We start from the raw sequence: 14,916 nt of genomic DNA, 5'->3' as shown, positions 1-14,916 counted from the left end.
GTCGAACCTCCTACGGGTAGGCTCGAACTGCTGTGGTGGGACCTTGGTGTGTCGCTGGATTTTTGACGTCTGGCAGTGCAGACAAGTCCTGGCCCACTCACTGACCTGTTTGCGCAGGCCATGCCAGACAAACTTGCTGGCGACCAGTCGGACAGTAGATCTGATGGACGGGTGCGCCAACCCATGTACCGAGTCAAAAACGCGTCTCCGCCAGGCTGCAGGGACTATAGGGCGGGGCTGACCAGTCGCAACGTCGCAAAGTAGGGTCCGCTGACCTGGACCAACCAAGAAATCTCGGAGCTGCAGACCCGAGACTGCGGTTCTGTAGCTGGGCAGTTCGTCGTCGGCTTGCTGTGCGTCAGCCAGGGCCGTGTAGTCGACACCCAAGGATAGGTTGTGGATGGTTGGTCTGGAAAGTACATCAGCAACAACATTATCCTTTCCGGAGACATGTTGGATGTCAGTTGTGAACTCGGAAATGTAGGATAATTGTCTCTGCTGACGAGCTGACCAGGGATCGGAGACTTTGGAGAAGGCAAAGGACAGAGGCTTATGATCGGTGAAAGCGGTGAAAGGCCTGCCTTCTAGAAAGTATCGGAAATGCCAGACCGCCAGATACAGCGCTAGAAGTTCCCGATCAAAAGCGCTGTACTTCAGTTCGGGCGGTCTAAGGTGTTTGCTGAAAAATGCCAAGGGTTGCCAGCGGTCTTCGAGTAGCTGTTTCAGTACCCCACCCACCGCGGTGTTGGACGCGTCTACCGTGAGGGCAGTCGGGACGTCAGTCCTAGGGTGTACCAGCATCGTGGCGTCTGCCAGGGCGTCTTTGGCCTTAACGAAAGCAGCCGCAGCCTCGTCAGTCCAGGTGATGTCCTTGCCCTTACCAGCCAGCAGCGAGAACAGAGGGCGCATGATACGGGCTGCTGCAGGGATGAAACGATGGTAAAAGTTGACCATCCCAAGGAATTCCTGTAGGCCTTTGACTGTGTCGGGGCGGGCAAAATGGTGGATAGCATCCACCTTGGCGGGTAGGGGTGTTGCCCCATCGCTGGTGATTTTGTGGCCGAGGAAATCGATAGAGTCAAGTCCGAATTGGCACTTGGACGGGTTAATCGTGAGGCCGAAATCGCGGAGGCGGGAATACAGCTGGCGGAGGTGGGAAAGGTGTTCCTGGCGGTTACGGCTGGCGATCAGTATGTCGTCCAAGTAAATGAACACGAAGTCCAGGTCTCGGCCTACCGTGTCCATCAGCCGCTGGAAGGTCTGCGCGGCGTTCTTAAGGCCGAACGGCATCCGAAGGAATTCGAACAGGCCGAATGGGGTGATAATCGCAGTTTTGGGGACGTCATCCGGATGGACCGGGATTTGGTGGTATCCCCTAACAAGGTCCACTTTGGAAAAGATGCGGGCCCCGTGTAAGTTCGCTGCGAAGTCCTGGATGTGAGGGATGGGATAGCGGTCCGGGGTGGTGGCGTCATTCAGCCTGCGGTAGTCGCCGCAGGGCCTCCACCCTCCGGTGGCTTTGGGGACCATGTGCAGGGGGGAGGCCCAGGGGCTGTCTGACCTGCAAACAATCCCCAGCTCCTCCATGTGATGGAACTCTTCCTTTGCCAGGCGGAGCTTGTCTGGAGGTAATCGTCGTGCTCGGGCATGAAGGGGTGGCCCTGTGGTAATGATGTGGTGTCGTACCCCATGTGTGGGCCGAGAATTTGTAAACGAAGGTGCCAAAATCGATGGGAATTCGGCTAGGAGCTTGGCGAAATCATCGCCAGAAAGGGAAATGGAGTCCAGGCGCGGGGCTGGTGGGCTGATTTCTCCCAGGGGATAGGTCCGGAGAGTGCTAGAGTGGACTAACCGCTTCCTTCGCAGGTCGACTAACAGGTTGTGGGCCCGAAGGAAATCGGCTCCTAGGAGTGGTCGGGCGACGGTGGCAAGGGTAAAGGTCCAGGTAAAACGGCTGCCGCCAAAGTGTAATTGAAGCGTACGGGTGCCGAAAGACCGTATCGTTGTACCGTTGGCGGCATTGAGTAGAGGACCTGGTGGCCTGTCACGAGTGTCGCGGCCTGTCGGGGGCAAAATACTGACCTCCGCTCCAGTATCAACGAGGAAATGCCGTCCAGATTTCTTGTCCTGAACGAAGAGGAGGCTCTGTCGGCGGCCAGCCGCCGTAGCCATCAGCGGCGGCTGGCCCTGGCGTTTCCCTGAAACTTGCAGGGTGGGCGGCATCGACGGGCCTCCGCACCCCACCTCTGATGGTAGAAGCACAGCTGGTCACCCGTGTCGTCGTCTGCGTTCCTGGGGCGTGGCTGCTCGGTTGCTGGGGCCGGGCGAGGCGAGCGTTGGGCTCGCGGCCTGGTGATTTGACTGACAGACGAACCGCTCTCGCGCTTGGCCCTCCACAGGACATCTGCCCGGGCGGCCACCTCACGGGGGTTGCTGAAGTCGGCATCAGCTAACAACAAGTGGATGTCATCGGGGAGCTGTTCGAGGAAGGCCTGTTCGAACATCAGGCATGGCTTGTGTCCCTCGGCCAATGCCAGCATCTCATTCATTAGGGCGGATGGGGATCTGTCCCCCAGGCCATCCAGATGAAGCAGGCGGGCGGCGCGCTCACGACGGGAGAGGCCGAAGGTCCGGATCAAAAGATCTTTGAAAGCCGGGTACTTATCTTCCTCCGGAGGCGACTGGATGAAGTCTCCAACCTGGGCGGCTGTCTCCTGGTCCAGAGAGCTAACCACATGGTAGTACTTCGTGGAGTCGGAGGTGATCTGCCGAAGGTGGAATTGCGCTTCGGCCTGGTCAAACCAGACGCTGGGCCGAAGTGTCCAAAAGGTGGGCAGCTTGAGGGGCCACTGCGTTGGCTTGCTGCGCTGTCGTCCATTTCGCGGGTCCAAAAGCCGTTTGGACCGTCGGGGTCACCAATGTAGCGGTTGCTACCGCGGAATAAAACAAGACTCTACTCGGAGGATTGCCAAACAGAACTGGTTTATTTTCCTGCCTTGCGCGGGCCCTTTAAGGGAGAAAAACTCCCGCCCAAAAAAACCGGCAATGACGTAAGTCCTACGTCATCAGGACTTTCCCGCGCGCGGGTTCTCCCCGTCGCTCGGAAAGACGAGGCCTGCCGCCATCTTGGGCCTCGTCGCTCCGACGCCGCGCGACCCGACTGCCGAGCCGGTTCGCCCGACTAGACGGTGAGTCGCCACAGCCTGGAGATTATTTTTGGTAGTGAGTGCTTGTCACAACCAAAATAACATGTGTAATTGTGTCCAGTAAGTGTAAAGTTGAGATAATATCTTATTTTTAACCTTGGATTGCATGTGGACTAGGCAGGATTTAAGTAAAGAAAGAAAACCCAAAGCAGGGTGGGCCCTGCATCGTTTTAACTCATGGGCTGCTTTTTTTTAAAGTAAGTGCTGCAGCAGCTCCTAAACTGGTAGAGATTGGGTCACAGTTTCGGGGAGAGGGGAGGACAGGAGGTTGGGTGGGAATGAGGCTTCTGAACAGAGCCAATAATCCAAGAGTAAATGAAAATTTAAAAGCTCCAAGTGCCAAAAATCTGAATAAAAAACAGAAAATGCCAAGAACAAGCAGCAGGTCAGATAGAATCTGTGGAAAGAAAAACAGATTTACCACTGCAGGTTTGATTAAGTGTCTTTTTCCTGAAATGCCAACTCTGTTGCTCTTTCCACAGATGCTGCCTGGCCAACTGAGCATTTCCAGATTTTACTATTTTTATTTCTGAGATCCAAGAGTTCTGCTTCCTGCACATGATTAGTTCCAGAGAAGTCTGAGTCTCAATTCATGGCAAAGCCAAGAGAATTTCTATTCCATCTGGTCCACAGGGTATCCATCATTATACTTTGCAAACAATGCCTCCATTACCCCTCTTGCAACTACTCCCTCCAGCCAATTCTACTGGTAGGTTTGATGATGTGGGCATTTCTGATTTCTGCAGTTATAATGGGTCGAAATGTCCAATACTAGAGGGCATGCATTTAAAGGTGAAAGGGGGAAAGTTCAAAGGAGATCTGCAGGATAAGTTTTTATCCTACATTGAGAGTGGTGGGTGCCTGGAATGCACTGCCAGGAGTGGTGGTGGAGGCAGATACAATAGAAGAGGTTCTTAGATAGGCACATGAATATGCAGAGAATGGAGTGATATGGACCACGTGCAGGCAGAAGGGATTAGTTTAATTAGGTATCATTAGCTTAATTAGTTCAACACAAGATATTGGAGGGCCTGTTCTTGTGCTGTTCTGTTCTACGTTCTACAATAAGTGAGGTGAATGACTCAAAATTAAAATAGGTCCTGCTTCCATAAGAGGGATATCTCAAGCCTTCAACCTATACCCAATCAAGCTTCTGACTATGTGAAAGGATATTCAGCTGAAATTCATCAAGTACTATAACTACCCCTTCCACCTTCAATTGCAAATAGCTGAAGTCCAGTTTAAATGATTAAAATCAAGGCTAGTGTACGAGGCAAGGCAATTTCCACGATTTGGCATATTTACCAAGTCACCCTGATATCACAAAGATTAAAATTAAATATAAAACACTTGCCTGCTCTTCTCCATCCGCATAGTTCGGATGCAATACAGAATGCCCCAGTTGCTTTAAGGTGCTGGGTTTCAGGCCTGATGGGGGCGCAGAACTCATCAAGCTCTTTGAAGAGGAACTTCTGACTAAAAATTAATGACAATTTTCAGCATATTCTAATCAAACAAATTCAGAATTATTTTTGTAATAACTTTTGATAGTTTTTCCATTGTGCAGGCATTTATGATGACAAAACAAGACAACATGCTCCTAGGTCTCTGTGTAACTAGCACGTGGATGCCTTATATTTGCCTTAAATTTTTTTTCATCCTAAACTAAACCTTGAACATCAGAATTAGTGAAGGAATAAATTGTGATGGGACTCTTAACCTTCTACTTCAACAATATCATCTTCAGAGAGCTTCATTATGGAAAAAAAGATTCAAGATTTCTCCAAATTACCAATAGGCACAGTGTATTTCTTTTCAATCATTTACATTCTATGTAGAAAAGTTAAACTCCAGCAGTGGCAGATTTCATCCTTTTCATTGTATGCGCCAATTAGCTCAGAACATACTGTGACAGAATTATTTACATTCAGCAATTACTGAGTTTTGAGATTATAGTACATTGAATGGGTACACTAAATTACATATCTTTAGCAGTTTGAACTATCATCTCAAACTTTGAGCCATATCTGGAGATTAACCAATGAATACAAATAGAATAAAGCAGATAGCATAACAAAAATAATTAAGCTTTTAACCTTGAGACACATGATGTCATGGAATAAATTTGATATTTTTGTATTAGCATGATGACTAGAAAATAAGATACCAAATACTTCACACTACATTCTCACAACATTTAAGAAACATCTAGACAAGTACTTAACATGCCTCAGCATAGCAGACTATGGACAATGCAAGTAAATGGGATTAGTGTAGACAGGTACAATGGGCACTCTGGACATGGTGGGCTGAAGGGCCTGCTTCTGTGCTGTATGACTATTATTTTAAGTATCTCTATACCTGTAATTCCATTACTTGCAGAAGATGCTGAGGATTCCGTTGTCTCTGGTTGACTGACAGGCACCGTGACCACTCGAATGTAGGTGACCCCTGATTGTGCAGCTATAAGTACAGTACATTGGAACATTATTGACAAGGACCTCTTCCGGAGGATTGTGACAATTCTGGACAGCACTTTAAGGATATCAAAACCTTGGAATGAGTATAGAGATTTACCTGACTATTACTGTGACTGCAGAACTGTAGTCATGTGGGAAGTTACTAGATTTTTTTTTAATGAGTACAACAAGTTACAAAAAGATGTAATTGACATACCAAAAAAAATAACTGTGTTTGAAATGAATAAAGAGAAATACTTTCCACTGCCATACTTCTCTTCAGTATTCACCAAGGAGAGGGGTCTTGATGATGCTGAGAACAGTGTAGGTGAGGGTAATGTTCTAGAGTATGTAGATATTAAGAGAGAGGATGTGTTGGAGTTGTTAGAAAATATTAGGACAGATAAGTCCCTGGGGCCTGACGGAATATTCCCCAGGCTGCTTCATGAGGCGAGGGAGGAGATTGCTGAACCGTTGGTTAGGATCTTTGAGTCCTCGTTGTCAACGGGGATGGTACCGGAGGATTGGAGGGTGGCAAATGTTGTCCCCTTATTCAAAAAAGGTAGTAGGGATAGTCCAGGGAATTACAGACCATTGAGCCTTACGTCTGTGGTGGGTAAGCTGTTGGAAAGGATTCTAAGAGGTAGGATCTATGAGCATTTGGCTTTGTGAAGGGAAGATCTTGCCTCACAAGCCTGATAGGGTTCTTTGAGGTGGTGACCAGGAAGATTGATGGGGGTAGTGCAATGGATGTGGTCTACATGGATTTTAGTAAGGCATTTGACAAGGTTCCGCATAGTAGGCTTCTTCAGAAGGTCAGAGGCCAAGGGATCCGGGGAAGCTTGGCCATGTGGATTCGAAATTGGCTTGCCTGTAGAAAGCAGAGGGTTGTGGTGGAGGGAGTGCATTCAGATTAGAGGGCTGTGACTAGTGGTGTCCCGCAGGGATTGGTTCTGGGACCTCTACTTTTTGTGATATTTATTAATGACTTAGATGAGGGGGTGGAAGGCTGGGTTAGCAAGTTTGCAGATGACACAAAGATCGGTGGTGTTGTGGATAGCGTGGAAGGCTGTAGAAGATTGCAGAGGGATATTGATAGGATGCAGAGCTGGGCTGACAAGTGGCAGATGGAGTTCAATCCAGAGAAGTGTGAGGTAGTACACTTTGGAAGGACAAACTCCAAGGCGGAATACAAGGTAAATGGCAGGATTCTGGACAGTGTAGAGCAGCAGAGGGATCTGGGGGTTCATATCCACAGATCACTGAAAGTTGCCTCGCAGGTGGATAGGGTAGTTAAGAAAGCTTATGGGATGTTAGCTTTCATAAGTCGGGGGATTGAGTTTAAGAGCCGCGAAGTGATGATGCAGATTTACAAAGCTCTGGTTAGACCACACTTAGAGTACTGTGTCCAGTTCTGGTCGCCTCATTATAGGAAGGATGTGGAGGCAATGGAAAGGGTGCAGAGGAGATTTACCAGGATGCTGCCTGGATTAGAGAATATGGATTATGAGGAAAGACTAAAGGAGCTAGGGCTGTTCTCATTGGAGAGGAGGAGGATGAGGGGAGACACGATAGAGGTATACAAGATACTGAGAGGAATAGATAGAGTGGACAGCCAGCGCCTCTTTCCCAGGGTGCCAATGCTCAAAACAAGAGGACATGGCTTTAAGGTAATGGGTGGGAAGTTCAAGGGTGATGTTAGAGGGAGGTTTTTCACCCAGAGAGTGGTTGGTGCATGGAATGCACTGCCTGGGGTGGTGGTGGAGGCTGATACTTTGGACAAATTCAAGAGATTGTTAGATAAGCATATGGAGGAATTTAAGATAGAGGGATATGTGGGGGGAAGGGGTTAGATAGTCTTAGGTGTGGTTTGAAGGGTGGCACAACATGGTGGGCCAAAGGGCCTATATTGTGCTGTATTGTTCTATGGATCTATAAAATGTCAGTAATCAGATGACAAAAGTTTAAAGTATTACCCTCAATTGGGAGATTGAAAGACTTGTTCTAAACACAGAGTTATGATGAATTGAAATGCACTTTAATATGTAAAGGAACTATATTCAGCAATAACTTTAAACGTACAAAGGCGAAAAAACTAGCCTCGAGGGCCAGATAGGGTCACTGTGAGGAGAGAAAGTTCCTGAGGGAGAGCTGCCAAGACAAAAGCAAATTTTACTTTGAGGTGGCTTCCAATGGATTACTCAGAAGGGGCCACTTTAAGTAATGATAAAGCAGGCTTCATGCCTTGAAGGACTACTTTCTGCATGACCCGCCTGCACTAGATGCGAGCTAAAAGCACGGATATAGCATGCAGGTGCTGTTGACATCACTGAGCATCTCCAGACTGTTCCTCTGCAAGTTTTACAATAGTGCCAGTCAGTTTGGTCAAAATCTAGTATCAGAAGAACTGAAACTTCTTCCACAGTAATTAAAGATTAAACCTGTTAGCTTTTGTCTTTAGCCCCTACCATTTGTTAGCTTCCAAATCCATCCTTCTCCCTGACAGCTGTATGAGGTGTAGAAACTATGTACTTAACCGAAGATGAGCTTCAGTTCTCATATCTATCTGATCATTTAGATCTTCTATTTTTGTCACCATAACACTCCCCTATTTCATCCCTATTTCAGCTCAACTGTTCCTGAAACTCTCATCCAATTTTTTTGTTACCTCTGAATTTGACTATTCCAACACTTTGTCTTTCCTATTTTTTCCTTGGCATAAACTTTAGATTATCCATAACACTAAAGCTCATGTTCTAATGTGCATCAAACGTCATTCAACAGTCACCGCTATACACGCTGACCTATTTTGGCTTGCATTTAAGTAACACCATAATTCTAAAGTTCTCATCCTTGTTTTTAAAGCTCTTTGTGGACTTGCCACCATCCTGGGACCCACCAAGATATCTGCTCCATTCCAAATGAAGCATCTTGACCTTTCCTAAACCTCCAATCATCAGCAGATGTATCTTCAGCTGCCAGAGCACTGCAGTTCTGGAATTTCCTGCCACAATATCTCCCTTTCCTCTTGCAAGGGTGCTCCTTTGAACCTGCCTTTCACACCATCAATATCTCCTTTATCTGAATTGATAACTTCTGTTGATACTAAGTGTCTTGGCTGGTTTTACTACATTAAAAGCACAATAGGTATTGAGGTTATTGTTAAATAATAAGGAAGTTAAATTTATAATGTGTAGTGTAGTTAAAATGTTGATATTAACAGTGTTACATACCTGCAGTGGATGGAGCTGCTGGCAGGATAACACGTGGTGGTCGTGACCGTGCAGCACCAGTCAACAAGGTGGATTTTGTTCGCCCTCTAGCTTTAGTTCTTCGCCGTACTTGTAAACCTTGTCTAGAAATACTGGAGAGAAAAGAAGAAACAACATACTGGGTTAAATTCATTCCTTTTGGACCTCAACAGGACTACTCCGACACTTGGAACTTTTAGTGACACAATTAACACATTTTCATGAATTCCTTACATTGTTGCTATGAAGTCTTTTGAAAGGGCTCATATCTGTTTAAAGTAATGCAGAAAATAATATACCCAATGCATTACAAGTTAATAAATTAAATTCCTACTACGCCAAAACATCACCACATTCACAGCAGCACTGAATGTGGGGAAGTGAAGGAATGATGATAACCTTTGGAATTTTCTCTCCACGAATGGAGGCTCAATTCAAAAATTTTATTTATGGCAGCAGTGGGTGGCGGGGGGGGCGTGGAGGTTGCAAGAAGTAGGAATAGGCTTAAGAAACCTCTCAATTGTGTGTTCTGAATCATTTGTGGTAAACGTTTGTGGAACGGAATGGCAATAATTCAGGCTCAAGTCCACTGATGTGCACCCAAGGAATAGTGGAAAGATAAAAGAATGGCTTTGTTCACAAGCACAAAATGACCCAGATAAATTCTAATCCATGTTTTATTGCAGTAGAGGTTATAGCACTTCAAACATTCATGCATTGCATTTTTCACCACAATATTACTTTGTTGTAATAATACAAGTTTGGATGATAGCTGACAGAATACTCCACTGAATCATAAAAATATATAGTATGGAAGGTAATTAGTCAGTCAATATAATCTACATTGAGCCCTAAAGAACAATTCAGTTTGACCAATGTGGTGCTCTTTCACTATAGCTCTAAAAATTTTTGTCCTTACCTATCGGTTTCCATCCATGTTGTCTATGGTAACAATTTCTGTCTGTACCCCTTTTAATTGTAAATACCATTAAGAGGTATTCTCATAAGGTCCTTTATTCAGAGGAGAACAATTGCTGCTTCTTCAGCCAACCTACATAACTAAAGTCCCTTATCCCTGGAATCATTTGGAAAAATCTCTAAAAATTTTTTTAAATTTTAAATTTTATTTACAGTGTGGTAACAGGCCCTTCCGGCCCAACGAGTCCGCGCCTCCCATTTTAAACCCAAATTAACCTACCCGTATGTCTTTGGAATGTGGGAGGAAACCAGAGCACCTGGAGGAAACCCACGCAGACACGGGAGAATGTACAAACTCCTTACAGACAGCGATGGGAATCGAACCCCGATCGCTGGTGCTGTAATAGCGTCACGCTAACTGCTACACTACCGTGCCGCCCTCTTCTGCACCCTCCCTAAAGCCTCTGCATCATTTCTAAAGTACAAATGCCAAAAGGGGATAAGCATATACCCAATAACTACAAACCAGTTTACTCTTGGTGATAGGATGTTCTGGCCATAATAATCAGAATTAGCAGTCACTTGGATAACAATGGTCTGATTAGAGTATACCAAAATCAATTTGTCAAAGGTAACTCATCCAACTAACTCGAAGTTTTTTGATGAAGTTACAGAGAAGATCAATGAGGGAAATGCAGATGAAGATAACTTCTATAAGGCATACTGGCTGTCATACTCAAGGAGATTTAACATTTCTGACATTTACAAATGATTAATCAAAAAGACAAATTAAAAATAGAGAATGTTTAAATTAAACATTAGGAAACAATTAGATCCACATAAAAAAGAAAATTACCTTGTACTTACCTTCCTATAGTTGTTCCTTCCAACAGACTTTTGCCAGGATAACCTGGCGTAGGTTCAGTAGGCAGATTCCCAGCCTTTTACGCTCCTCCACTTGACCCTATAAAGAGTTCAACAGCATAGCGCAGTTGTACTGAGAGCAGTGTTCAGCTGTGCAGAAGTTCAGGACTTCTGCCTTCACTTGGGGTGGTCCAAACATCCACACTGTTATGTAGGCAAAAGCCAGCAATATAGAGTGGAACTGTCAGCTTTTAACAAAGATCTGTACTGTAATTGTTTCGATTGATGATAAATTTTAGTTTTAAAGGAAAAGAGATTGCATATTGAGACTGGTGCAAGTCAGCAAATGATCTGATTGCCACCAAAAGCATTCATCTCAATAAAAGCATTGACTCCATACTTTGCAAATAGAACCTTTATAAGTGTCTACTTCAAATTTATAAGGATATAAATACAATCACATTTTGTATCATTTCTGTTCTTGGGACCGTGAAAGTGACCTTTATTCCTAAAATTCATTCAGCTACTCCTGTTGGCAAGTACACTCACGTCTGTCTTGTCAGAGTTTATACACAGTTGAGTATCATGCCAATACTTATATTCTAGGGTCATCTGTGAAGAGTGTCTCATGTGAAGGGTAGCCTCATATTGAATTACCAGAACACACTCACTGTGGATTTATGTTCTAACTAGCATTTGGACATTACTAAAAATGGTGTTTAAGGTGAACTTTAGTAAATGTATAACCTTCAGTAAGTCTGTGACTCTAAATCTGCTGTTAGGTTCCTTGTATTTTTTATAACAACAAATTTCCCCAAATCCGTAGAAAGAAAAAAGTGCTTACAATTCCTATACATTTTAAAACATATTTTTACGTAAAGAACAAATCATGGACAATGCCTTTGAAAGCTTAAACTGCTTGCACTTGTATTGACACAATTATCTGACAACTCTTTGCAGATGTCAAGTTATGAAATTACACGATTAAATGTTTGTAGGAAACCATCAATGCACAGTGCGTGTCCAGGATTTGATGTTGCAAGCTGATAACAGAAGACTCTTTTTCAACAACAAAATTAAGGCTATTACATTTCAACTGGCTATGTGTTATTTTTGGCACAAGGTTACACGCTAAACACCCAGATCTTATTCAGACTTGGATGCAAACAACCTTATGTGGAAATCAAGTTCAGAAATGTACATTATTCATTTTGCAAAAAAAAAACTAACCTTGATCCTGGTCTTGCGATCTTAACTCCATGGGAATTATTGATGGCAGTGTTACTTTCATTTGATGCTTGGTGGTTTGGAGCCTCCATCTCCTTTACAGCATCTTCAGGGTGCGCTTCCACTATATGGTCCACAGCAGTTAACGTTGTATTACAAAGCTGTATTGGAAGGGGCACTTCTTCATTCTGCAAAGTGGGCACTGGTGCACCCGAATCCCTTGGCTCAACGTGTACAGTCTGCTGCCAACTAGCTTGCATTGGTTGTTGCTCCTCTTCTCTGTGATCTTCTGAAGCTACATTTAGAAGTTGACTTACTGCCTGTGAACTTTCCAAACTGGACTGGGCTGTGTCCTTGTGCATACATCTACTGTTTCCTGTCCATTTACAAAGAGAGTAAGGAATGACAGCTTGTTATGCAACATCAATTCAGAACTCTACTTATGCTTCTACTTTTCCTAAGTCAAACAAGATGCTGAGGAAATTTGCAAGAAACTATATAAATAAAGAATTCTGCTCAATTAATTTAGAATGGAATATTTCTAAAACGGAAAGGCATGTCCAGTTGTTATCTCCCAAATAAAATTTCTCGCTCAGTAATGAACATCTAATGATTACAGGATTATAAAGATACATGCTAACAAAAGATTTTGTTATAAAAACAAAGCATTAATTTTAACCACATTTATTATATTTAACTAAGGATACTGAACAAACTGACATAGGTTGGAAATTTTAAGACTATTTATAACTTCATAGAGAAACTTGGTTTGTTTTTTGCGAAATCAGAGTTATCTAATTTTCTAACAACCCGCTCTCTTTCAGTGGAATCCTGCAAAAGATATTAATATGTTTCAAAACTCTTTGCAACTATTTAGAGACTCTGAGAGCCTTTATACTTTTTTTTACTAGTATTCAACATTAGTTTTGGGTTTTAAGAAAATTTTCTTTAATTCCCAAATCTTTTGAATATTTAAAAATTCTTCTATTCATTTATTCACTTCGATCCCTCGCATTGCCATAAGTGATTTATATAAAACCAAGCTACAACGTAGATTTTGAAAACCTTCCTTGCAGGCTACAAATTCCTGAATTCAATGAACCACAATTCACTTGATAATTTAAAGAAAAAGAACGAATATTTGAGAGAGAAACAGGAAGTTAGGTATGCTGACAAAGTACCTTGCTCTGCTTCTCTTGATTACATTCCACGTGCACATTTAACACCTGCGGTTGTTTACCCTGTCACAAACAAATTAAAAGATTGTCGGTCCACAAGTAAAAACTAAGTTCCTTAAAATAGCAATTTATTTAATCTATACATAGATATTATCTCAACTTTTCCCTTAAAGGTTCATTGAGCAACAAATAGAAGTCTATTTAAAAGATCTTTAAATAGAAGTCTATCAACGAATAGAACTCTCCCCAAACACCCCCCCAACACACTGGGGAGCTCTCAAGCTCGATTCATAACCAGAGGTAGCAACCATATGCATCAAGACTCTTCCTTAAATGAAAGCAGTTCAAACAACCAAAGTAAAAGCTCAGAAATATTTTGTATATGCATCAGGAATTTCTATAAGTAATATATGGCACAAACAAGTCAGGAAACTCTATTTTGTCAAAACAATAAATTAATCTAACTTCAAAATATACAAGTAATTCCCTGTTTACTAAATAATGAAGTAGCTTCAAAGATAGTTATTACTGTGAACTTTGTTTTGTTACAGATGTTCCTGATGGCCATGCTGAGCGAAGCTAGATTTGATCATTGTCAAAAATGTTACTAGATTACCTTGGGATCCATTTCCCTCCGAGCCACTTTCCACAATTTGGGCACTGTAGAGGTTTGTGCCTTGTGACATAGGTAAATAAACAAGTAGGATTTGGACAACTGCCACGGCCCCTTCGTGTATACGTTGTCTTCTGGGTGAAGATAGACTGCAACAAAACAATTAGAATTTGAAACACCATTATTACTGTGGCACATTCCCAGTAATCTTAGCTCCAAAGTCAGAAATAAAAAGATAACAGGGTGAGGTGCCCTGTTTCCATGAGGTTTTAAGAAAACAGTTTCTGTTATGGAAACTTCTTATTCCTCAGTTTCTCATATTTCCTCATGACACGGAGAGACCTTTTGGCCCATCGAACCATGCTGGCTCTCAGAGCACACCCACCCATTCTATTCCTCAACTTATCTCCCTGCAAACTTCTCCCTCACATGCCTATCAATTTCACCCCCGACTGCCCTGTCTCCCACCTACTGCAAGGGCAATCTACAGTAGCCAATTATCCAACCAACATGTCTTTGGGATATAGGAGGAAACCAAACCGTGAGGGAAACCAATATAATCACAGGGAGAATGTGCAAACTCTATGCAGACAGCATCTGAGATCAGGATCTAAACCAGGGTCTTGGAACAGTGAAGCAGCAGCACTAACTGCTGCACCACTATGAAGAAGCTAGCACACATGATGCGAATGTTTGACCAGGAAGGTGCTTGTTTTTTTTAACCAAGACTACTTTTGTTTGGTCAGGTTTGAAGAACAGCAGTTATTTTATTCAGTTTATCCCTCCACAGTTCACATACCATCTGCCATACAGCGAGCTGCATTCCACTCACTTCATCACGGGAACAGAATAGGTACCTTTGTTCAGAAGCATTCCAGCATTCAATGAGATCAAGACATTGTGTCTGAGCTCCATATGCCTGTCTCTATGCTATATCCCTAACATTTTTGATAAAACAAAACAGTTCCGTTTTAAAATAAATAAATGACAAGTCTCAATTGGCATTTCAAAAGAGTTCCAAACTTCAACCATGCCTTGCATGTAGAAATGTGTTTCAACTTGTATGCTGAAAGGCCTAGATCCAAGATTTAGATTATCTCTCCAGTCCAAGTGATTTTGGTAACAATTACAGAAAAGCAAAAGAAACCCCATATGCCTTTCCTCAAATGCTTTTGCAATTTCCCAAAGCATTTCAGCTCA

General features: G+C 43.4%; 1 protein-coding gene across 1 annotated transcript in view; it reads right to left on the bottom strand.

The window, feature by feature from the left end:
* hmgxb3 (HMG box domain containing 3) overlaps window positions 1-14,916 on the bottom strand; it is an 82,493-nt gene that overhangs the window by 45,534 nt on the left and 22,043 nt on the right. Inside the window, exons 6-12 of the mRNA XM_052013562.1 lie at window positions 13,721-13,865; window positions 13,107-13,168; window positions 12,690-12,756; window positions 11,929-12,301; window positions 8,899-9,029; window positions 5,568-5,669; window positions 4,557-4,682 (exon numbers count right to left, since the gene is read on the bottom strand). Of these exons, the coding sequence (XP_051869522.1) occupies window positions 4,557-4,682; window positions 5,568-5,669; window positions 8,899-9,029; window positions 11,929-12,301; window positions 12,690-12,756; window positions 13,107-13,168; window positions 13,721-13,865 (1,006 nt within the window). The remainder of the gene's footprint in view (window positions 1-4,556; window positions 4,683-5,567; window positions 5,670-8,898; window positions 9,030-11,928; window positions 12,302-12,689; window positions 12,757-13,106; window positions 13,169-13,720; window positions 13,866-14,916) is intronic.

The sequence above is a fragment of the Pristis pectinata genome, chromosome 4 (assembly GCF_009764475.1).
Source record: "Pristis pectinata isolate sPriPec2 chromosome 4, sPriPec2.1.pri, whole genome shotgun sequence".
In the NCBI taxonomy this organism is placed as follows: domain Eukaryota; kingdom Metazoa; phylum Chordata; class Chondrichthyes; order Rhinopristiformes; family Pristidae; genus Pristis; species Pristis pectinata.
The sequence above is the reverse complement of the archived record's forward strand: the minus strand, read 5'-3'. Positions and strand labels throughout refer to the sequence as shown.